The 25,427-nt window shown below is 47.2% G+C and overlaps 1 protein-coding gene across 3 annotated transcripts in view; it reads left to right on the forward strand.

The window, feature by feature from the left end:
• Positions 1-5,364: 5,364 nt before the first annotated feature.
• SLC39A1 (solute carrier family 39 member 1) overlaps positions 5,365-25,427 on the forward strand; it is a 32,183-nt gene continuing 12,120 nt past the window's right edge. The window contains exons 1-3 of one of the 3 annotated variants that reach the window (XM_085639904.1): positions 5,365-5,465; positions 15,153-15,453; positions 17,727-17,857. In XM_085639904.1, coding sequence (XP_085496030.1) covers positions 15,258-15,453; positions 17,727-17,857 — 327 coding nt within the window. In that variant the 5' untranslated portion in view covers positions 5,365-5,465; positions 15,153-15,257. Of the gene's footprint in view, positions 5,748-15,152; positions 15,454-17,726; positions 17,858-25,427 lie in introns of all 3 variants that reach the window. The other 2 variants (XM_085639906.1, XM_085639905.1) reach the window with 2 other exon arrangements.

Below are 25,427 nucleotides of genomic sequence, written 5' to 3' on the forward strand. Positions count from 1 at the left end.
AATCATGAAAGAAGGTAATCCAGCCTTATCCAATGCTTAGTCTATTTACACCATAATGTTAAAACAGATTGGAGGGACATAATGAATCTATCACTGTTGTCCACAAAGGTAAACAGATAATAAAGCAGTCAACGTTTCGACCCTGGGAAAGGATGTAGGCAATTGGAGTAATTACAGTAGGGTTTTCATCAGGACCAAGTGAGGGAGACCATAGGGCCACCGGAGTGTTCGGTGGAGAATTGGATGAAGATGGGCCTTCCGGCTCCATAGTCAGAAAGGGACGTGATTGAGGTTAATAGATAGAAATCCTCTCTCTCTTCTATTTTCTATAATTCATGGGCTTGACAAATCACATACTCCATGTAACTTGTTCAAAAAGGCACGTCCGTGTCACAGCGATTTAGATGATGGCGGCAGTAAAGGGTGTGACAGTAGTTCTGTTATTAAAGGTGAGAAAGTCTCAAGGCCACATCGGACTCTTGTCTGTCCCCAATTTCTGCTTCGGAATGTTGATGACAACTAAGTGCAGTGATCTCACACTTCATTATACCCATGTTTGGGTACTAGTGCTTGGAGCCAGCCTCACTGCCACCTGCTGTGAGAAGCATCTCTACACACAAAGGCTGAGTCTGGAGTCATAGTTGGGTGGGGGTATTCACTGGACAATACTTACCTCAGGAAAAAAGCCATAATATAACACTTACATATTTTGTCTCCTGACAGAGGATACACTCCACATTCAGCAGAGATTCATTGCAAGTGAGAATCACCTGTTTGGCGATCAAGTTAGGCTCTCATTTATGAGGCTAACGGGCTGGAACAGGCACTTTAAATATGACTGTATGCATACTGATGGCATTGACATAGCCTCTCCCTAAGAAGTTGTAAGGGCCCCTGGAAGTATCATAACCAGAAGAGATGTGTCATACAGACCAATATAGTCAGGGCCACTCAAATTATGCGATAGTGCAGCCGCACCTATTTCCACAAAATTAAAGATATGGCGCATTTGCCACAAAATTCTTCCTTTACTGCATAAGCTACAGATTTTAACAAAAAAACAACTTTATTTCTAGCTCAAACATTAAAAAAATTATTAACAACATAGCAAATAATGAAGCAACAGGTGTTGCAGGGCAGTGAACCCCTTTTGCAAAAACTGACTGGTCACATTTCTGTTGCTTATTGGTGTATTGGGTATTTTGGTGTTAAACTGGTACTAATGAGCTGCAACCAAAGCTCAGGCAGTTTTAACACGTGTATAAAGGACAAAATAATTAAGTAATAGTATCACAAATTCTGCCACATTAAGCCACATAATTTGCCTTTTCTTGCCACATAATTTACTCAACCCATCCACATAATTGTAGTGGCCCTAACCAATGTTCCCTCTAATTTTTTTCCTCTGTGTGCGGCAGAGTAAGGTCTCTGTGCGCTGCAACGAAGGCTATGTGCGCCAACAACCTGACCGCACTTGTAGACCAGGGCTTTAAGTGGGATAAAAAACTGGGTGACTCTCAAAGGGGCGTGACCGATGCAATTAAGGGCGTGGCTTAGCAATTAAGCTAAAAATCTGTGCTTAGCATAGTGTGCCACCCGACTGATATTTTGCTTCTTCTGTCATTGCATCCAGATATTTACTACAAGTAACATTACACCTACAAGAAGCCAGGACTATTCGCTTTGTCAACGGTTGTTTGTGGCATAAAGTTGTATATAATATTGAAAATGCTTCTGCTCTTGTGGTAGAGGTTGTGGCTTAATGCTCGAGCTCCCGACTTAGGAGATGGGTTTTGAGTATCGGGTCAGATTAACATCCTTTGATTCTCAGCAAATCAATTCATCTCCGCATGAATACAAATAATTAAATAAATCATGCAAATCGCTCCAATACCTTTGGGTTGAGTTAGCACTATATACAACTTGCTGCATTTCTTTTCTAAATGCGGGGCTGATAGTTTGCCTTTTGAAAGAATTTATGTTAAAGCAGCCCATGACGGACGCTGTGATCAGGCGAGCAACTAGACCCAAACTTCAGGAGGGGCTAACAATCCCAGCCAATGCTGGCTCTAGCATTGGTTGCACACTGTGCAACAGTGGTGCCCCTCCCCCATTTCCTCCTCCTCCATGAATTCCCTCACTACCACTCACCAACAATGCACCTCATCTCTCTATAGCACCTTCCTGACAAACATTTCATTTTTTAATAGCGCTGCTCCTAGTTTACTCACACTCAGTTCTGTGATATGCATGATATACTTTTTGTGTAGCAGGCACATTAACCCGCTGCGCTGTGGGGGTCCACGGAGAGGGCGAGAGCTGCTTCTAGGAGGTCCCTCGCTGAACACAACACATGGCCAGCATGTGGAGATAGTTGCACAATAAGTGCCCAGGGACAAACTCTAAACTCTGCGCTGCCAGCAGAGTTTTGCCACTCTACGTTTCGACAAAAACTTTGCCTGCCTCTGCGTAGCTGAGTTTAGCGGTGTCTACCCCTTTTCTATGCCTACGATATTTTGGATGTATTGTACATTGTCGACTAGAGAGAGCACCCAGATTGTAGATACAATATACACAGCGTGGTCTGCAGCTTGAGTGACTAAGCGGAGATGACTTCTTGTCTCTGAAGTCCTACCTGCTTCTGAGTAGCCAGCAGGCTGCTTTCTGGCTAGCAGCACGCCGGGCTCAGCTGCCAGGGTTAATCTTCCTATCATGTAGTATTTATACAGCTGTGAGGAGCTGATTGAGAAGCCGCTTTTGTGGAAGCATGGGGGGGGGGTTTATGAGAACACAGTCGACTCCTGTCAGCCACTGATCACCCTGTCGCCAGGCCCCTAGTGATCTACTAAAGTAATGAGGCACCAGCAGGGGGTTATTCTGCACAGCATCACTGTGTGCTGAAGAGGTTAACTTGTGTTTGGTCTTGAGGTAGCCAGGCATTACAGGTTTGAAATGGTGTGAAAACAGTGCAGCTCACCATAAACCCACATTATTCCTCCTCCACCCACCCCCAGGGACTAATGTACTTGCAGGGGGTCCTCCATCAAGGTCTCCTTGTGTGCTGTAGGGGTTAACTCTTATCCTAAGGGTGTGAGAAAGCAGTGCTTTGCAACAATGGTCACTATTAACCACAGACCATCTTATCACCAGGCCCCCTGGGATTCTAATAACTATTCATGCACCAGCTGCAGTTTCCCCAGCTCATCTGACATGTGCACGGTCATAAGGGCAGGAGCATATCCGTGGAAATATTGGAGTCTTGTTTATGTGGAACTATGTGCCAACCATCATAAAGCACTGATCAGCCTTGTAGCCAGCTGCCCCCAAAGGCTTACTGAACTAGTGATGCGAGTCTAGACTCACTGTGCTGCTGTCGGGGCTAAATGTTGTCAGATAATGATGGGAAGATGGCAGTGCACTGCACACTTGGGTGGAAATAGATGGGGGGTTTGTGTGGAAACTAGTGCCCTAGCCTTGTGCTGCACCTGCCTCACTCTGCTGTGCAGAGTTTAGCTGCTGTTCTAAAAGAACCAGGGCGCCAGTCATGCTCTGCAAACTTTTTGGGAAAAGAGGTAGTGAAAACTAGGGCTCCGGTCTTGCGTTACACTTACCTCGCTCTAGTGTGAAAGGGTTAGCTACTGCACAGGGTCTAGCTTTTGTGCAGGGTTTAGATGCTGTGCTAAAGAGGTGAGCTGTTGTGAAGGTTTTAGCTGCAGTGCTAATGGGACCAGTGCGGTAATACTGCTCTGTAGGCTAGTGTGGAAACAGAGGTAGTGGAGAGTAGTGCTCCGGCCGTTTGCTGCACCTGCCCCACTCTGCTATGCAGGCATGGGATAGCTGCTGTGCAGGAGTTAACTGCTGTGCTAAGGATGCCAGTGCACTACTCATGCTCTGCAGACATGTGTGGAAACAGAGGTATTGAAAACTAGTGCTCAGCCTTGTACACCACCTACCTCGCTTTACTGTGCAGGAGTTAATTGCTGTGTTATGGGGACCAGGCCGCTGGTCGTACTCACAGATGTGTGTGGAAATAATGGAGTGCTTGTGTGTCAAAAGAGAGGCGCCCAATAACCAACCACTTACCACCTTATCCCAGCACTTCCAGTGAACTAGAGTTGCACCTACATGTTTGCTACCGAAGGGGTTAACTATTGAAGCGCTTTTAGCCCTATGGGCGTTGCAGCAAGTTTAAAAGCATAACGTGCGTTTCAGGATCCAGGATCATCTGAAAGCACACGGTTCGTGCTTTTAAACTTGCTGCATTTCTTTTATTAATGCAGCGCAACTGCGGGGCTGATTGTAGGCCATTTGAAAGTATTAATGTTCATCACAGCGCCCATCAAGAGCTGCATTTACCATAATGACTTTCAAAAGGAAAACCATCAGCCCCACAGCTGCGCTCTAGTTAGAAAAGTAACGCAGCAAGTTTAAAAGCACGAACGTGCGCTTTCAGATGATTGTTTGTAGACTTTCTGCATTTCTTTTCTAAATAGAGCGCAGCTGTGGGGCTGATCGTTCGAAAGTATTCATGTTAAATGCAGCCCTTGATGGGCGCTGTGATGAACATAAATACTTTCAAAAGGACCGCAATCTCTTCGGCAGCCGCGCTCGAATTAGAATAAAAAGGCATACAATTGCATGAGCATAATCTGCCTTGCGGCGCAGAAACGCTCTTCCGGGTTGTGCTGTGTGCGCGCGCTTCACACACAGCACTGCGCGCTCCGGAGAACAGGTGCGCACCTTACAGGGAACAGTGGCCCCGAACTATAGTTAATGGCAGGGACACCGTAGCTAAATCCAAGTGCTGCTCCACAACTTTTATCAACATTGTTTTACTTACTCTTTAGATTTGCATGTAATTCACTCAATTTTCCTCTTACTGATTGCAGTGCTTATGTGACATCGTATCGTCTGATGTCGCCAAATATTCTAATTTGATCTCACTGCTAAGTTTTTCTTAAACTGAGAATTTTTTATCAGTACCCCTTCGCAACTCACTCAAAACATGACAGCATGAATTCTCCTAAACTCCCAGTACCGTACCAAGTCTCTGCCCGCGCCGTTGATCGCGACAGTTTTCAGACCTGTTCTATGACTTACCGGGGCCCTGCGTATGTGCCTGCAGGGTACCTCCAGCATGGAACAGGCACTAAAACCCAGCGTGAACCTAGTACCCTATCAAAATTTCCTAACAAAACTGAGCGATCACTTCCGGATCACGTGGCAGTCAAGTCTCTTCAATACGGAGAGTCCGCCTTTTATAGGGCGGGCTTTCCCTTTACTAGCCAATGGGAGGCGGTGTAATTACCCGGCAGCGCCTAACACCGCCCCTAGTGGTGTCACTTATTTCTAAGCTTACTTTCTGATTGGCTTTCTTTGCCGTTCGATCAGAATCATTTTATTAGGTCGAAATATGTAGACCACAAGGCAGAAAGTGTTTGGGTTTCCTCGACGAGCGGTGGAAGGTTAGTCTCGCTTTTTTCGGGAAAGCCTCAGTTGAACAGTGTGTTATTTCCGGTGGTGCCTCGGTCTGCCCATCTGTTCCTTCTCGGTGGTGTGTGTGTTTTAAGCCCAGCTAACCCTGTGACCGAACTTTTAGGAGGAAGGCTCGGGACACTCCGGGTGTCGGACATTAAGTTGAAAGCGGACTCTTATTCACTGTAAGTCTGGGAATTGCAAGAGTCCATCTGGGTTCAAATGATCGACGGAACAAAAGCGCAAAAAGGAGAAGTTACAACAGGGCGGGGGTACGTAGAATTTTAATTTCGAGCAACAATGGAAATGTGTGTGGCTGATAGAAAGAGAATCAGACGGGGGCTTCATGAAGTTGTAATGTAAATATTAGCATTTTCTCTGGAGCAGACCGCCCTAAGAGGACAACGTGTGTTATGTATGCTAACATTTGGGAGCAGTGAAAGGGGCATTTAGGAAAAGTTCATGGGGAAATTAAGTTCCCGATTGACTTGAGTGGAAGTGGAAGTTTTTTTTAGAAAATGAATATCGAAATAGAGCCATTTTGCTTAAAAAGGATTGACGTTATTGCCAAATCAGAAGTGTTAGTATGTTTGATAAATTGTATTGTGCAGTTCCTTTGTTCAGTGCTTGAAAGCAATAGTTTTGTTAAAGCTAATATGGAAATTCGCTTTACATAAAACAACGACCATAAAAGTATCTTAAGACGTCACTAAATAATCAAGAGATGTTCCTATTTATGCCCCTATCATCGTTTTAGAACTGTAATCATCTTTCAAAATTTAATGTTAGGACATTTTTGGATAACAGGAGGGTTTTTTACTTTCTGTTTCTATGTATTCGGAGTATTATTTAATATAAGGAGTTTGAACTACTTGCAGTGAGGAGCAGAAACCAACTTTTTATACTTAATACTGTAGTGTACCACGTTTGATGTTGTTCACCAGTATACACACCGATAGGGTGCTATTTTGAACATGGTCGTACAATGGCAAATACATGTATGATGTTTGTGTTACTAGAAATGATCCAGTGGGGTCTTGTGTTCTTCTTCTTCCTCATTATCACAGTCAGTGCAGGATTCAGACCACCAGAGGAAAACATTGCTTGATAAGAACGACCGTAATAAAGTATTATTGTCGTAAAGCCACAACCTCTTATTTGTGCTCACCATAGTGTGGCCATACAAGTGCAGTTCTTAGTTGGAGGCAAAACAATTACAAATACATTTCACAGTTTACATTTTTTTTTTTAAACGGAACCTAAATGTATTTGATTAATATATGGAAGAATAAAATGTTCTAATCTCGTCCCTTATTTGTATGAGTGATAGAAGAAGCAAAAGGAAAAAAAATGTGTTTCAAACACAACCTTCTGTATAGTAAAGCACATTTGAGTTCTTCATTAGATTGACGTATTATAGGTTTGGTGTTTTCCATCATGATGTGTAAAAGTAAATTATGCGTGTTGGAGAGGTACATCAGTGCCAGGATTTCTTATAAAGGACTGGTGAAGGAAGGCAAGGCTCCTGTGTCCACCATGCTAATGTAACAAGCTATTATTACCAAGGGAAGTTGCTGCTGAAAATTAGCAACCTATGAGTGTACCAGTTTTTCTTAAGGTAATATATTCTAGAAGCTCTAAATGGCTTGGCATTTATAGCACAAGCTAATGCTAGCCCAGTGACGACCCCCTTAACCCCGCTTCCTTTGCTTCTCGGTGGTTTTGCTTGTTCTGCTCCCCAACAACCAGGAAGCCAGCATGCTGAAGGTGCAACTCTCATAGCGCCATTCCTAAATTCTGCTTCGTGATCGCAGTCCTTGACTTCCATCTCCCCCACAGCCCCCTCCGCCCCTTTCCTGCCTTCATTTTTTTGCTTGTGTGTATTACTGCTGAGTGTCATATCAGGTCAGTGACCATGATATTTTGTATGTGTATGGTCCCCTTTTTGTCAGCTGTGCTCCTGACCCTGTCCCACAGCATTGTGTCAATGCTTAAGTGTTTTTTTTCTCTACCCTGCTCACGGGTCCTCCCTTCACACCGCCGTCCCCATTTCGTATTGGCAGTCACAGGTTGTTTTTGTACTCTTCCCCATTCTGACTACGATCTCAAGAACTCCCACACATACGCTGGTGGACTCTGGGTAGTTGTGCCTGCCTCTTTCAGAACCACACAAGCCTTTTGTGTTGCATTGGTGGTTGTGGGCTGTCGAATTTTGTATTTTTTGACTGGTTATGAACAAAGTATACACCACAGCACTGGGACACCATAACTCAAATTGACCTGCTGCTATCATACACTGAGGTCTTCTAGCAGTGGAACTGCTCCCCTTTTATAGGGTGCATACTTGGTTCAGTTGATTTGACCTGCCCCTTGGTGCTCCTATACACTACGGTTTTCCAATGCAGTACCAACTCCCTATTTAAGGGGTACATATTTGGTTCAGTCAAATAGACATGCCATTTGGGGCTGTCATGCACCAAGGCCATATTGCACTAGAAACATTTTCATATTAATGCCAGACTCTTGCATGGCCCATCATATATACAGTGCAATCGTAGAAGATGCCACCTCGTACAGTTTCTTGATATCAATAAGAACCTGTCGCTCATCCGGCGATGGATGTCTTCGCATGACTTAATGCAACAAACCACTCATAGCTAAGAGGTAAGCAGGGTATGAAACTACACAAGAGTTACACTTGGTCAGTCTGGATAGTTGGAAGGTGACCACATCCGTGGTACAGGTTCATCCCATAAGGTCCAAGGCTCTGACATTAGAGACTCACCGACAAGATACCAGACATAACATTGTAGCCAGTTTTGCCAATATCTCCTTCCTGGAGAGATTTTAATTACTAGGCCAGGACAAAAACAAGTTCAAAACCTCATTGACATCCCAAAAAACTGAATACCTCGGTTCCAGGGCAGGGACAACCGGATTCCTCTGACCAATTTCCGGACCAGCAGATGTTAGGCTATTAGGTGGCCACCAATGTGGGTGTGACCCGCCGATATTGCCAAACGGAAAGTATTGACTGACCTGTAAGCCATGCCTTCTGAGGCAAGAGAAGCCAGAGGGTTCAGGATATGGACAGCATCTGTCCCCATGAGATCCAAGCGTTTCTACTGACACCAACCCATCCAGCGAGACCAGGCCAATTGTTCTCGTTTGACTGTGCTATCTTGCCAGGCTCTGTAGAGGAGGTCCGCAGCATCTCGTGAACGGCCTGGGAACTGCCATCGTGTCCTGTTATCCTCCATGCCATAAGTTGCGGCGTGCCCTCCAGAAGCAGATGGTGGGGATTCCTGAAGGGATCCCCTGAGGAGACCCGGAAACCGGTAGACAGATTGGAAAATCTCAAGAAAGTTCCATCAGAAACTGAAACCAAACTTAAGACCTCCAAATCGGGGTCACCACCAACAACTCCTCTCGTTGTCTCAGAATTTGGGTAGCGAGTCTCATTATCACAGAGAAGGGGGGAAACCAATACGTGCCTCTGCTGTCCATTCCTGCTGAAAAGCATCTGTTGCCACTGCAGTGGGGTCCGGTCTCCAGCTGAAGTACCAGGGAAGTTGGTGGTCCAGGCGAGATGCAAAAAGATCCATCTTAAACTGTGCCCACTGGTTGATATGGATTGGAACACAGCCGGATCTATTTCCAAAGGCTCACATCTCTGAGATAGCGTGACTGACTATCCCCCACTAAGTTGGTGGTGCCCAGGAGAGGTTCCGCTACCAAAGAGAAGTGGTTCTTGAGGCAGTAGTCTCAGAAGTTCTGATTCAGATCCAAGCTTGCCTTGAATTTCGCACCGCTCAGATGATTGATGTACTGGACCGCCACCACATTGTCCAATTTTAAGAGGGCACACAGCACGCCTTTGACTTAGTATAACATCACACCATGAAGAAGCCAGCCATCAGCTCAAGGCTGGGGTCGTTGATTGTGATGACTGGGTCAAATAGGTGGCTAAGAAGAACAAACTATTCTGTAAGGATTTTATTTTATATGCAGTTATGAGGGCAAAAAAGTAACCCGCACACAATGAAATAAAAAAATGAATGCAAGTTAAACTTCCTGTTATTCTGGGCAAATCACTTAATTTCCTGTGCCTACAAATGAATGTGACCTTGTGTAATGTAATTGGTGCTCATGTAAAGCGCTGTGATATCTCGGATCAGATTTGCGCTATATATAACTACCCAAAAAAATACTATTTTTGTGCCAAATATGATATCTCAATTGGTTAATGTGATCACTGGTGTGTGTCTCTCTGCCTGTCTGTCTGTCAGACACACCAGACAGGCTCAGAATTGTACCCCAGTTGGCACAGTGTGGAATATTGACTTATTTATTTGTAGTGTTATGAAGTCCCAGCCTGTGACAGAAAGCACTGTGAATATGTTAGTCATTATTAATTAGTGATGGCAGAGGAGAAACACAAAAGGAACAAGAGCCACAGGTTGAGTCAAAGATATGGCCCAGAAGAGGGGGCACTATGTGGACGGGGGGTGGGAGATCTATTGTCGTCGGTTTCTAGGCCGAAGGGGGCCAGGAGATGTGCACGCGTACGGACGGGAGATGTGCACGCGGAAATAGCTTGTTAGTTTCTCTTTCAGGCGCTCGCCGAGGGCCGAATAGCCAGGCGCTCGCCGAGGACTGAATCGTTTTTACTTCGCTCCACTGATGTACTGGGCAGCAGGCGCGCGACACCCATTGGACTCACAGGGCTTCAGCCCCCCCCCCCCCCGTCGTGTGTGGCAGCCCGGGAAGAGACAGCTTCCCGGCGCTCACACAGCCGCGCCCGAGCACTTCACAGGTCTTTAAAAGACCATTTGCATGTTAATGAGGCCTCGCTGTTGTTTCACCCCTTCTAAGAGCCCCTGCAGCTCCACTCTGCCTATGGCTTAAAAGATTCAGCCCCCCCCCCCCCCGAAATTTTTTCTTAGCCCCCCCCCCCGAAATTTGGCTCTAGTTGCGCCTCTGCTGGGCAGTCTGGATATGGCGCAACCCCTGTACCGCGATATGGGGAGGAGAGCCGGCTACACTGCCCCGCCTCTAGAGGGCCGATCATACATTGGTGAGCGCTGACGTTAGAATCCCCTTGGGTGTCGCCAGGTCAACTGGTACTAACTCAACAGTATCGTCAAGTCGTGTTTCTACTTCTGCTCTGAAGTTTACGAACTAGCAAGGATAGTAGGATTTAGTAATCAGGCCAAGTCCCTCTGGCATAATCCTTCAAAACCCCACAATTGCAAGGTACTATCGGGAATATCGGGTACCACTCCTCCCTGCGCTCCCTCTTGAACACACCCCAAGCGCCCCAGTCCCGAATTTAACCCCTAACCCTAAGTATCACTTGGCTGGATCGTGGTTAGTGACTTTCCCATCGGCAGATCCTCTTCCCGAAAACTGATCCCTATACCGTAATCTCCCAGACGTATTTTCTATTGCAGTTACGGATGTTCGTATGATATTCCACTTTTGTTTAAACTCTAACGATCTGTGTTTAAATAAAATGGTTGGTTTATAAGTGATAGTGATCTGATGAAAGTACTGCATGTGCAACCTGGTGGTTTTGAAACTATTAACAGTTGCGTGACAGTGGCACGAACTGCCGCACTCACTTGCAGTACCTAGTCCTTACCTTTACGGTAAGTGTTATTGGTATATAATGTGATCAAAGGGGTGCTAATCTTTGAGATATTCCTTGTCACTCCAAATGGAGCTATTTCAAGAGGTGAAACTCATCCCACCAAACTGTCCACACTGCACCCAACGCAATTAAACAGTTGTCCCGCTCTTCGCCCTAGCAGCTGCACTGTTGACTTGCCTGCCGCTGCCCCCCGCAACCTCTATCCAGGTAGGTGTTCGAGGCCCTTCTCCACCCTGGTGGTCCAGTGGGAGAGCCATGCTCTTCTGCTGTTCCACTTTTGTCTGTCTGCATGTTGTGCCCTTTTTGTCTCTGTCTGTCTTTTGTATTGTGCCTTTTGTTTTTCTGTTGACCCTGCCATTTTTGCTCTTTTTAGGTCGAGCGTGAGCCAGCGCGCATGCTCTGCTTTGCGAGAATTCTTGTAGACGGGTAGCAAATAGAAGCCCCGCCCACTCTCTGCCCATGTTTACCATTAGCTTGTGTCATTGTCTGTCCTAAATGCTGGCTTCTGATTCGTCAATCTGCTTTTTAGTCCCTCCTTAGTACTGCCTCCTCTTCATTTGTTACCTCCCATGGCGATTGCCCCCCTTACTTCATTTGTTACACGGTACGTGATATTTTAGACTGCCAGCACTATTTTCTTTAAGGAGGTCCTCCTTAGGCACGACGTGCTTTAGTGCCTTCTTTAACCAACCGCCCGCCCACACGTTGTCCGTCCATTCTCCCCAACCCGCCATCCCGCACATTGTCCATGCCGGCTCCCCCGCCCTCCCTCCCGTTGTCCGTGCCTTCACCCTCCCTCCTGTTGTCCATGATGCCAACCATTTACAATGCAATAGATCTCGCATAAATGCGGGCCCTATTGCATTGTAAATGCTTGTTTCATTTACAAATGAACAGAGACAACGTCCTCAGAGAGATGCCCCCTTGGAAGGGTGTGGTATATAGGGGCTATTTTTTTTTCCAAAGGGCCCATTACAATTGTTAGTGTAACATGTACTGATTGATTAATGTATATCTGTGACTAGTCTTTTAGCCACGAAAATAAAACTCTCTCTCTCTCTCTCTCCCTCTCTCCTTCTTTCTCCCTCCATTCTTCCTTCTCTCTTTCTCTCTCTCTCCTTCTTTCGCTCCCTCTCTCTCGCTCCCTCCCTCCCCTCTCTTTCTCCTCTCCCTCCTTCTGTCGCTCTCTGGTTCCCTCCTATTCATGCGTAGCTCCTTCACGGCTCTTGGTTTGCATGAGTCAGGCTGTGCACTAGCCCTTACCAGTAGTTGCAAGTTTACCAGCGGTCTGAGTTACTGGACGTGACGTCACGCGGGCCTGCACTTGAACTGCTGCTAGACGCCGGGCTCGAGTTTCCTGGAAGCCAGTGAGCCCTTTCCTCATGAGGGAGCGCATTGTTGCCGAGGGCCCCGTGACGCAGCGTGACTCCCAGGGTTTCGAGATCGCAGACCTGATGCGTGCAGCTGTTCTGTTAACATGACCCATTTCTGAAGAATGCTTGCCTTGTGGGTGCTGCTCGAGGGCAGTGAAACCGGTGGCTGCGAATAGTGCCCGCGGAGGGAGCTTCTGTATGAGGGGACTTGCTCGCTCTGTGGGGTTTGTTGTCAGGGAGTGTGTGAAGAAGGTTGAGAGACCTATTGATACCTAGAAATGTAAACAGGGCAAAGCAGTCAGGTGGTCCCAGTCCCCTCTGGCGAACTCGGTTAATCCTGACTTTTTTAGACGATAGAGTGCTTCGTTCTTGGATTTCTAGTGTAAGCACTGCGTGGAAGGATTTCCTAGACAGCACAACATTAATCTCAGTAACCAGTTAACACTGGACTATGGTTCCCAGGCAGCGTGCAGCCGGGCATTAAGCGTTTCAAAGCCTCGTCAAGGGTAGTAAGCGCTACATGAATAGAAATTATAATACAACATAAGTATGGTTAAAAAAAATCTCTGCAAACAAATTCCTGTTGGCTAAAAAGCCAGTAGTGGCTAAAGGTCCAAACAGGGCAGGGGCTAGATGGCAGCAGTGATGGTTTTTAGAAGTACTAGATCATTTATTTCTGGAGTTTTGTAAAGCGTTTTTATCAAATGGTCACTTCATTTTGTGTGTGTCAAGGAAGCTCGAACTAGTACTGTACAAATGTGTCAGTGGAATTGTGTGGTGGCGCAGGCATGTGCAATTGGACATGTTCTTGACTGGTAGCCTCAACATTTGAACAGTGACCGCACAAAGGCCCAGGTTATAAAAGGCATGCTTGTGAACAATATCTACAAAGACCAGGGGGCATGTGTGTATTTTAAAGAAGTAGTAAGAGCTGTGCAACTTTTTAAAGTTTGGGATAGTGCCTACTGTTGTTAAATTACACCCCAAAACGTGATAATAATTATACGAGCAATCAAAGTTGTCAACCTGAAGCCAACCAACCAAACTTCAAATGTGGGCCTGTTTCTACTTGTAGCCGCCTACTGTGCCAAGAGTACAGCACCTCAGGTTGACGGCTGGACATCTCAGGTGGTGGCTATTTTCTCAAAGAATAATTGGTTGTCAGTTTCTTGAGCAGAATGTATTTTAAGGGGTAAAAAGAGAAACTGTACAGCTAATATCCGTTCCTCAAATCTGAACTGTCTCTTCTAAATTGTGACCGGCAAGTTACTGCCTCTTTCTAGTTCTTTTCTCTTTCCAATGTGTCTCTCCTAGAGCCATCACTCTCCCCACCTGTCCGTGTTGTTCTACCAATCTCATCCAGTCTCTGTTTCTTCGCCTTCCTTCTCTGTCCTCTCCTCCATCACTGACCATTGTGTTCGTCAGCCTTCTCTCTGACCACCCTCCTTCCTCACCATAATCCACCCTTCTCTACTCCTCTTCTTCTACTTACCTGTTATCGCCCTCCTCTCAGTACTTGCCTCCCCATTGCCCTACTCCCATCAAACACTTTGCTCATCGTTATCCTGATCCATCATCCTACTTCCTCATTCTCCTTTTTCATCCTCTTTCATCCATCTCTCAAAATATCTTTATTATATTTTCTACTTTATCACACTCATGACCCTCCTACTCCTCTCTAATCAACTGTCATTTTCTTCTTTTTCCTTCTACTCACTCTTTTACTCGTATGTCATCCATCTCTTTCCTTCTGCTACATGGTGTCTTTTTTATCAAGGTGTGATGGGAACTTGAGTTGGTCTCTTCCTATAGCAGGAGTGTCACAGGTACCTTCTAACATGCACCTCACAGTCACCATCCTGACCGATGCTCCACCTGGCACAGGCACCTCACGTAGCCGAGGGCATTGATGTTACTCATGAAAGTTAAACAATTTATCTGAGAAAGTGAGGCTGCAGGCACAGGTGAACCATTAAGAAAACACAAAAGCTGTTTTTCTGAGTGTAAATGGGCTTTGGGAAAGCCATGAAGCTGCCTTGGGTGGGCCTCCATCTAAAACCGGGCCTGTACCCCTTTGTGGTTTTCACAGTCCCTCTCTTCCCACTTACCGTACTCCTTTGTCCCATCAAACTATCCTTTCCTGGTTTGCTGGTCACAGTCCAACATCACCAATTTAATCCTTTCTCAGACGGCCTCACAGGTTGCATTGAGGTAGAGGGTTTTCTAAGAGCAAGAAAGGGATTGGGGACTGGGAATCTCCCTAGTGTGTATGCTCTTTCAGATTGCTAAATACCTCATCCCAATTCCCAGACACCTCTCTTATCCCACAGATCCTCCCTTCCATTCTGCAAACGGTTGACACCTTCCTACCACCACAGGTTCTTTTGCTCATCTTGTATCCTTTCGTCTCGGCAGACTTGCCCCTGTTTCCAGGCCCAGTTCTGACAGACCTCCCCTCACAACCCATCTCCTACATACTACCCACCATACTCAGCCTGCCCTTTGCGCGGCTGCCCACAACACCTTTTGCACCACCCTTTCCCTGCGCTCACACACCACTTACATGTTTTTAATGTGAGTGCAGGCGGCATTTCCGGGTCTTCCTGTCACGATGACTGTGCCTGACGCTCCTCTGTTCTGTCTCCTTGCAGGATGACGGTCCCTGGAGCCTGCAGCTTGTACACCCTGACCCTGCCATAGCGGTGAAGGGGGCTCCACGTTCTGAGCAGTGACCGAAGAACCAACTCAGCCCAGAAATGTTCTCCGAGCCGCCAGCTCCATCAGCCAGCCCTGCCCACATGGAGTGGAACCCGGGGCTAGAGTCCAGGTCGCAGTCGGTCGAGGACCTGGAGGTGAAGCTGGGGGCACTCGTATCCCTGCTGCTGCTGACCATCCTGTGTGGCCTCGTCCCCCTCTGTGTCCTCCGGAGGCCCGGGTGCTCGTGCTCTGAAGGTAAGGTGGTCTGCGGGCCATGAGTGGGTACAGAAGGGACAGGGAGACCCCTTGTCATGAGGGGCTCCAGTTCAACAAGCATTGACACGGTATAAAGGGTGTTACAGCCGTCACTAAATCCTGAGTTATTGAGTATGATTAGGAGGCATGGATGGCAGCTGTTGTTGGAGCTCTTTGGAGCATCTTTAGCAAATGCTTCATTGCAGACCTGAAGGCAGGCATTTCACATGAGCTGCACAGATCAATAAATAAGGACTGCCGTCAAAGTGATCCTCTCCAGGAATGGTAGCGGAGGGATCAACCAGTAATGTGCAATGTCCTTGGAGTTCAGATTGAATTTCTTCAGCAGTGATGGAACCGGTCCATTTTTAAAGGAGTTTGGGAAGGAACCTCGTGAGGGAGGCAGTGACTTTTGCGCAGCGGACGAGGGCTTCAATAGTGATGTTCTATCCACAAAGCAGTGATTTTTGTTCATATGAGATGGTCTTCAACAATCATTGGCGACTTGCCAGATCAACAGGATTATGGTATTAAAGCTTGTCATGAAGGCTGCATCTTCATTATCAGATTGTATTTGAGATCTAACAGGCAATGTTTCATAATCTTGAGGAGTGCTCATTCATCATTATCTCTACTGACATTATATGACCTGCGTGCTGTAGGTAAGCTCCAGACTGTATCACAGTGCAAATTGCTTGACATTCAAGAAGTGCAGCTTTGTTGGTTGTGGATCTCAGATGTAGTTGTTATGGCCTTGTTGATATTTTGTGAATGGTGTCTTGGCATCGGAAGGCACTAGGGAGGTTAGGCTTTTATGGACTACACTGTGATAGTTGCTGGACATCAGCTGCGCTCAACATTTTTGGTGAGGAATGGGGTGAGTCTAAGGTAACCGGTATATGATCAGTCGAGTGCCTTCAAGTTGTAACGGGGGATAGCATGTGAGTTTGTTCATAGAGACACAGATGAAATCCAGGATGTTTCTTTTTATGTGTATAGACAGCATGACCAGCTACATGTTTTCAGCAGAGTCTCGTAGGCGATGGAAGGCATCTTTCACAGTTTGTGTTGATGCCTCACTTGGAGGGTTGAAGCTGCTGAGGAAGATGTTAGCATACGTGGTGGAAGCTGCAGTGACCTCTGACATCTCTGGTATGAGAGATGTGTTTTCCCTCCAGATGAATGGTGGATCAAAGTAAATGGAAAGGTGACCGTTTGCTTTGTTTCCAGCTTATTACAGCAAATATGAACGACCGCGTTGTAATGGGATTCGTAAACAACCCATTAGTTGTAAACCACCATATTCTAGCCACGCCTCTAAGCAGTACAACCAAAGGTGCCGGGGGTTACTCCCATGCCCAAAGGGGTTTTGAAAACGTGCAACAGAGTCCAGCAGTACCAAACACAAGCTGGAAATGTACTCCATGTAAAGTTCCCAGCTCACTCTATCATCCTCCATGTGACAAAATCTCTTCAACACATCCATGCATGCCTATTTTTTTTTTTTAAACAGACTTTATTAGGTCACAAAACAAAATGCAGTCAATCCCCTTCCCCCGTACTCCGCCCTCCAGCCAAATCAGAACATGGTGCAGTGACCAGTCCACCAAACTGATCACAACTGTACAACATTCACCCCAACAGCGTCTATACTACGAGGTGGGTCATCCACAGGAGTAATCCACAATGAATGTGCGATAAAACCAATATGCCCCCGCCCCATCCCTCAGCAACCCCCCCAACGTAACCCCCCCTACCCACCCACCCAAGCATGTCGCCAGTATCTATCATAATTACATGTGCATCAAAGCCTCACCTACCACTCGTTGGATCCGCCTCCCAGCTATCCCAGCAGAGAGTGCCTCAAGAGCATAGGGGGAAGCCTGTTACAGGGTGCTCATGGAACCGGGGCCCCATCATCCTCCACCAGATCTCCCCTATCTCCCACAGCCGAGCGCTTGAACAATTCCAGGAGCGCCAACCATGCCCGGGCCCATTCATGCGATCTTTCATTTTCACTACGTCTATCATCCATGCATTCCTATGTAAAGGAAGCTGATACCATATGACTTACGGTGACAATGTGTGAGTTGACTGGTCAGAGCAATCTTTGAGTGTGAGGTTCAGTTAGGGAACTAATGCATGAATTTACTTTTAATTAGTGTTTTGTAGCCTATAGATGCCAGTGATATACTCCATGAAGAGTAAGTTATTAGAACCTTCCCTCCAACATATTGTTTTGTTGCATCAGCTGTTGTGTGGTTTTGTTGCAGACCGTCGCAGAAAAATCATTAGCCTATTAAGCTGCTTTGCCGGTGGCGTGTTCCTTGCTACCTGCCTCCTGGACCTGCTGCCGGATTACCTGTCCAGTATCAACAATGCCTTGGATGCTCTCCGTGTTACAGTGAGTGTTAATTTGTTCACCAGTACTGCACAGTATGGGCTGATGTGTAATGCTAGGGACCTCCACAGGCACTGAGATATGTGACTGTGGGGTTTCCCTCCTTTGGGTAGGTGCTGGGCTCGGAGGTTCATTCTTCACTGGGTGGTGGGGTGAGTGTTCTCATGCGATGCTTATACATTGGTCGCCAATCAAATCAGTGCAAATCCACTTACTTTATATTTCACACATCTAACCTTGCCACCACCTGCTTGCCTGTCTCAGAAAAGTCAGTTCATCTACTTGCTGTGAAATGAAAACTAATCTGGTTAATTGGACTAATCACTTTATATGCTCACGTAGAGAATGGTTATCTGTTGAAGTCTCTTTAAATGCCCGAAGGTTCAGCAGACCTCCTGTAGCTGAAATGAAATGAAATTAAGATTTATAAAGCGCACTACTACCCGTAGGTGTCTAGGCGCTGACTCCGAGTCAGTTGGAAAGGGAAGTAAGTGAAACTAGACATAACAAGTAGCCAAGAAGAACTATTTGAGATATGTACTAGTTGTCAAACAGCCAAGTTTTAAGAGCTTTATGAAAGGTAAGCAGGTTTTTTATGGTTTTTAGTTTGAGAGTGTTAGACCTGTCAGCCCTTTGGGAGGTCCCTCCTCATCATTATTTATTTTGTCCCACTTTTGCCTCAAACCCTGTTGTAATTTTTCCTTTTTGGGAACCACCAGACTTTTTAGTGTTGATGCAGGGTCAGGGAGCCATTTTCCCTACCCCTGGAACTTCTGTCTGAGGGCCTGAGACACAAAATGGTGGCCACCCATTGTCACCTGTGACATCATCAGAACCCACTGGAGATTTCTAGAACCTTCCGTAACATTCTGGAACCCTGTGACAGTGAGAGGCAGTTTAGAATGTTGGGAGGCCATCTCAGAGTGGCAGTTGGCAACTGACTGGAGAAGAGAGAGGACAGAGACAGAAGAAGGTCGGAGTAAGGCAGCAGAGGTGGAAACCAGTGCTTGGAGTGGGGTCCAGAAACCCACCCTTGATGCTAGTCTCTACTGACCAAACCCAGCCTAGAGCCCTGTGTGGGATCAAGACCAGAAGAACCATCTTAAAGGACTGAAAAGTTGGAACAGGCCTTAAAGAAGAAGAACAGCAAGTTCCTGACCTGTTCAGCAGTGTCCTCCTGGAGTCCTGACGTCGAGAAGCCTGGAGACCTGGGGCCTGAGGTCGAGAAGCGGCGCTGACAGAAAGCAGAGGTCGTACCCGGAGCCGCCAGAGGTCGAGTGAGGGCGCCGACGGAGGTCGTGGAGAGACACCGGAGGTCGAGTAAGGAGTCACCTGAGGTCGAGGTGAAGCGCGCCGGAGGTCGGGAGTGGAGATCGCACTCCGGAGACGCCGGAATCTGAGGTGAAGCGCGCCGGAGGTCGGGAGTGGAGATCGCACTCCGGAGACGCCGGAATCTGAGGTGAAGCGCGCCGGAGGTCGGGAGTGGAGATCGCACTCCGGAGACGCCGGAATCTGAGGTGAAGCGCGCCGGAGGTCGGGAGTGGAGGTCGCACTCCGGAGACACCCGGAAGCGGGGAGACCGTGACCCTGCGACGCCGGAAGGCGACATCGAGCCGGAGCAGCCCAGCGACATCGAGCCGAGGCCGCCCAGCGACATCGATCCGAAGCCGCCCAGCGACACCGAACCGGAGCCGCCCAGCGACATCGAGCCGGAGCAGCCCAGCGACATCGGGCCGAGGCCGCCCAGCGACACCGAACCGAGGCCGCCCAGCGACATCGAACCGGAGCCGCCCAGCGACGTCGACCCGGCGCCGAGCGGAGCCGATCATCGTGAAAAGGGCAGTAAGTGGTAGAAAGGGCATCTGAGGCCCTGTGGAGCCCTAAAAGACCATACTAGGGGCTAAAGGAGTGTTAGGACCAGCCAGGGAGTGCTGGGGGGTGAACTGAGACTGGTGCAGGGACCTGTGTGAGGGACTGTGTAGTTGGGAGAGCCAGAACCTAAGGTTACCCTCATTTTACCTCAGCTTAGGCCCCAGCCTTGACCAATCTAGTTGGGACATCCCCAGGCCACCCCAGTGATCACTAGCTGTACTTGGGCACAGTAAAAACCAAACTACCTCAGGAAAGTGATGTGAACTGTAATTGTCATTAATTGTGTTATTTAAGTCATTGAAGGTGCTTTATTTATTGACTGTATTTATTGTCTGACTGTATTTATTCCTGCATTGTATTTCTTGTCTGACAGTATTTATTAGCCATTTGTATTTATTGCACCCCTATTTATTCCTTGCTTATTTAAGACCTGATCCTATTTATTGAAACCCCACTGTGGTATTATTTATTTGACCTGCCCTTTTAAAGGAGAATCTTATGGTACTGTATTTATTTTATGAACCCTGCAACTAAGAGAAAATAAGATAAAGACAAACTACTTTCTTTCATAATTTTTACGGTGTAGTGTCGTTTTTGGAACGGATGAACGCATGGTTATTGTGAGGTTGTGACGTACGCTTAACACGGTGCCTGACCCCCAACCGCTCGAGCCAAGCTACCATTGTGCTGGGAACCTGGTGACTGCTAACCCGGTTGCCCGGTTTCCAACAGAGAGGCATTGAGTTCCAAATGTTGGCAGTGGCCACTGCAAAACTCTTGCCTCCCCAAGTGACCCTCTTAATTTTAGGTACAACCAGATTAGCCTGGGAGGACGATCTTAAAGCCCTAGGAGGGGTGTACCATTGAAAGAGCCTTAAAAGCTATGCAAAGAGACTTAAACATTCCCCGTTTTCTCACCGGGAGCCAGTGAAGTAATGGGAGAGATTGGGAGACCGACTGATGTTTTGGTATCTCTAGAAGCAGTCTGGCTCTGCATTTTGGACCATTCGGATCTTATGCAGCACTTTCTTGTGGGCAGTCAGAAAAAGCCCATTATAATAGTCTATTTTTTTTGGGGGGGAAACAGATTTTATTGATCAAATTGCACATAGGTTGCAGCGCTCTGCACTCCAGAGACACCTGCCAAATCAAACATAAGGCATATCTTACAGCAACCAACTTTCCCCCCCCCTCAAAAACAACCAAGTACAACACCCTAATATTTAACGATCTTGCCTTGCCCCCCTACCCCCCCCCCCCCCCCCCAAGGTTGCACACGTCTGTACCCCCCCCCTCCCCCCACTACAGCATCGAGGGAGCACTCCTCCAGTCTGGGGGTGCACCCCCACCACCCCCCGCTCCTGTACACTCCCCCCCCCCCCCCCCATAGGCCCATCCCTGGTCTCAATCTATCGGCAAATGTTCTTCCACCCCCGGAGGGTCCAGCCAGAGGCCCCTGTACTCCGCCCATCTCTTCCATATGCGATAGTGTTTGCTTGGGCACCCCCTGGCCACAAAGATGGGCTGTTCCAGTCCCATGCAGAAGTCTAAACCATTTTTCCAGGCCACCTCAGAGGGAGCCCTCACCGCCTTCCATGCCCTGGCAATGTCACGTTTTGCCACCGTTAGACCCAGGAGAAGAAGATGACGTTTATATATATTTCCCCCCACCCCCTCCATAACATGCAGCAGCGCCAGTTTTGGTGCCCGGATCAGCTCCCACACCAGCACCTCTGAAAGACAGGCGAAGACACCCCCCCAGAAACGGTCCAAAGCTGCACAATGCCATACGGTGTGTATAAACGTGCCTTCCTCCCTTCCGCAGCGAAGACAGTCCGGAGAGGCAATCATGCCTGCCCGCCACAAACGTATCCTTGTGAAATATACTCTGTGTAGGTATTTGAACTGGATAAGGCGCAGGCAAATTGCTATGGCCGCCCCCCGCGGGGCCGCCAGGGCCTCCATCCAATCTTCCTCCTCCAAACCATCAACATCTGCCTCCCAGTCCCCCCGAAGTTTCCGCAAAGTAGGGCAACAGTGTATAACCAGCGACCTATAAATGCGCAAGATCTTTTTGTCATGTAGGTCCCCCATAAAGGCTTTCGCCTCAACCGGACTGAACTCCGGTACGGACTCCAGGCCCTGCAGGCTAGGAAGCAGCGCATGACGCAGCTGTAGGTACCGATAGAACTGTGCCTGTGGCATATGGAACTCCTCCTGAAGATCCCTAAAGGACTTCAGAGTCATGCCCCTCAGGACATCACCCAGGGTGGAAATGCCGATGGCGTCTCACCCCCGAAACCCCTGAAGTGCCACCACTTGGGGCAACCGCCCATTGTACCACAAGGGAGTCTCCTGGGTCAGGACGTTCCACCACCCCATGCGCCGCAGCGCCTGCCTCCAAACCGCGGACACCACTCGAGTGACTGGTGGCAGCAGACTCCGTAGCCTCGCCGAGTATAGTATTGTGTGCAGCGTATGGTTCCCCATAAGATAGCGTTCCAGGGCGTACGCCGGATCCCCCCTGTCCCCATACCACCACTCGTTGAGATAATAGTCTATTTTTGAAAAGACATGTGCAGTGATCACTGCCTTGCGGAGGTCCAATGGAATGAAAGGAAAAACCTTCCTATGTGATTTAAACATAAAAAACACGAGGAAGTGTGATGGCATTAGCATGTCCCACAAAGGAAAGCTTCTTATCAAATTGGACTCCCGGATTTTTCACTTTAGGAACAGGAATTGGGAGAGCTCCCATTTCCTGAGGCCACCAGTTGGGAAACCAAAATGATGGGCAATTGCCAAAAAGCAGCACCTCGGTTTTGTCTGAGTTTAATTTCGGACACTTGTTAGACATCCATCTCCCGATCTGTTGCATACAATCGTGAAAGCAAATTGCAGTTTTGTCAAGATCATATGTGATCGACACTACAATCTGAGTGTAGTCAGCGTATGAGACAACTGAAAACCCAAAGCTTTTAATCAATGAGGCTAGAGGAGTAACATAAAAATTTAAAAGAGTTGGGCTCAGTGCCGAGCCTTGTGGTACACCACAGGGTAGAGTAAAAGATGTTGACCTGTGGCTATTAGATTCCACAAACTGAACTCTGTTGGTAAGGAAGAATCTAAGCAGCTTAAGGGCTGTGCCCATGACGCCTAACTCAAACAGACGCTTGATAAGGAGTTCATGATTAACGGTGTCAAACGCTGCTGAAAGATCTAACAAATTTAAGGCAGCGTTCCCTCCCTTGTCTAGGGTAGTTCTGACATACTCGGAGGCTTTGATCAGAGCTGACTCTGTACTATGTTGGCTTCTAAAGCCAAACTATGAGGGATCAAGCAGCTTATGTTCCTGGATGAATAGAGAGAGCTTTGTGTATAGCTGTACCTTCAGCTGCTGGAAGCAGACCCCGCCCCCATCGTGGAATGCCTCAAAAGGTCACCAGTCCCTGGGTCTAACCTCCCTCCTTGTTTTTTCCCGTCCCGCTCTGGGCATCACTCAGGTGGTCGGACTATGGAATTATGCTTGGGGTGGATGTTACACCATGCCAGTTTTATTTTGTTACAACACATCATGGTTTATGAAGTGGGAAATGTCCTTATGGATGAAGCCGGAATCACGCTGTACAAACACAGCGCGGGCAATAGAACGAACGCGGCATTAGCACGCATTCATTCAGCATGCAAGTCGTAACTACTTGCTTTTAGGGGGGCACATTGGTGGAATGATGTTGGATTTAAAGTTCAACACCTTCCTTACTGTTGCGCAGACTGGAGTTGGAGTAGAAAATTAAACTATTCCAACATCCAGCACCCCTTGCTAGGGATGGACTGACTGCATATTTGGATCTCTACTACACACATAGGGAAGCTCATAAGAATGAATGAGCAAGGATGGAAAGTCTTGTCCACCACACCTACATCTCTTTGGTCACCCGTAGGAATGGGGATTCAGCAGAGAATGGGCTAATTAGGAACAAGTATTGGCAAAGCCAATTTGGCCTGGCTTTGGAAAGAGTTATTTATTATGATTCAACATGCAAAATAAAATTTGCTAGAAATGTAAAAATAAAGGCGTAGCCCAGAAACCCATGCATCCTAGCCTAGGCATGAAGTGCATGTCTTTGGAAGTGGCTATGCACAGGCGATTAGGCAAAAAGCTGTTAGTCCGAGTGTAAGAGAGCCAATGGACGGAGTAGGCTGCCCCATGATGTGTGCTGGGATAGGCGAATGGCAAATGTGAATGACATGTGAGCAATTGATAAATAGTTTTAACCCAAAGCTCCTATACGTCCATATGTATTTATATTATGATGTTTTCGGGAAAGCAGGATTCTGGGGAGACCGCTAAAGGTATCTCTATACCAGACCTAAACAAACTTTGGCATAGCCAACAGGGCTGGCTTTAATGCAGGCATTCATAAATGTTGCCTACATGCATCGCATGGTGATGATGATGATGAAGGGTATTTGTAGGTTACAACAGCTATCCGGAAAGCTGTCCTGGCGCTGTAGCAGAAAAAAAGTAGAAGGGGTTCAACATAAAAAACATGTTCTCAAGCCCTCACTGAATTTACAAAAGTTGGATTTTTGCCGTGCTTGGAGAGGTACGGAATATTTGGCTGCCAGATAGGAGAAAGTTCTCCACACTCACCCCCACCAAAGCAAGAATGAAAAATTTAGCACACAATTGCCACATCGCTTTCAGCACAGTGAAAGGCACGTCTAGGACTGTATCAAATGATTCTTGCACTGACCTCCTTTTTGGTGGGTAAAATGGCAGATACGGAAGGTCTTCGCTTTTCCACAGGCTACCCGTGAAGTGTCCGAAGGTGATGAGACATGCTGCCGCACAGGGGCAGACCTAGAAGGAACATACAATTAAAGATCAATTGGATGTGGCTGGGGACGATGGTAGGGGGTAGCTGTAGTATTCTGAATGGGCCCGGATCTAAAAGGCGTTCCAATAGTAAGGGGGAGAAAGCAGAAAAAGTAGTATTCAAAGACTGAGGTGGCTCTAATAACTCTGCATCCAAATAAGCTATTTCCCTAGTGCAGGTCACTGATTGGGAGCCACCAGATATCACCGATTGAAAGTTGTTAGCCAAGCAAGCCTCAACAGAGCTATGGTTTGCATCAAAAACATTAAAGATGGGCTCTACTTTGTTTTTAAAGAATGTGGCGAGTTTGTTACAAAAAGAGGCATCTGTATTGGAGTATTTAATCAGCAAGGGATTGCTGAGTTTGACCACTGTAGAAAAGAGCTCCGTAGGAGTATTAGTGGCCAAATTGATTTTATTTATGAAGAAATTTGATTTGGCTTTAATCAAGAGTTTTTTTTTTGTAAAGTAGCAGCTCTTTGTAGATGGCATTGTCCTCTATGCTATAGTTAGACCTCCACTTCCTCTCTAACCGTCTACAGGATTGTTTGGCCAATCTGAGCTCCTCATTGAACCAGGACTCAAAAGGTGTAAGTCGATTTGTGTTTCTGCGTTTGGCAGGAGCTAAACCATCAATGGCTAAACTGATCGATTGGTGGTAGTCCTATAGCCGAGTCAAGATCAGAGGAAACTAGTATATCAGATCAAATTAAGGCATCAGTAAGTTGGCCTTCCGATATTGTTTGCCAAGGTCAATAGCTGGAGGTAGGAGGGGCCGTAGGCTCTTCAGAAGTGTGGCTCACTAAATTAAGTTGGAACAT

The sequence above is a fragment of the Triturus cristatus genome, chromosome 12 (genome assembly GCF_964204655.1).
Source record: "Triturus cristatus chromosome 12, aTriCri1.1, whole genome shotgun sequence".
NCBI classification, from domain to species: domain Eukaryota; kingdom Metazoa; phylum Chordata; class Amphibia; order Caudata; family Salamandridae; genus Triturus; species Triturus cristatus.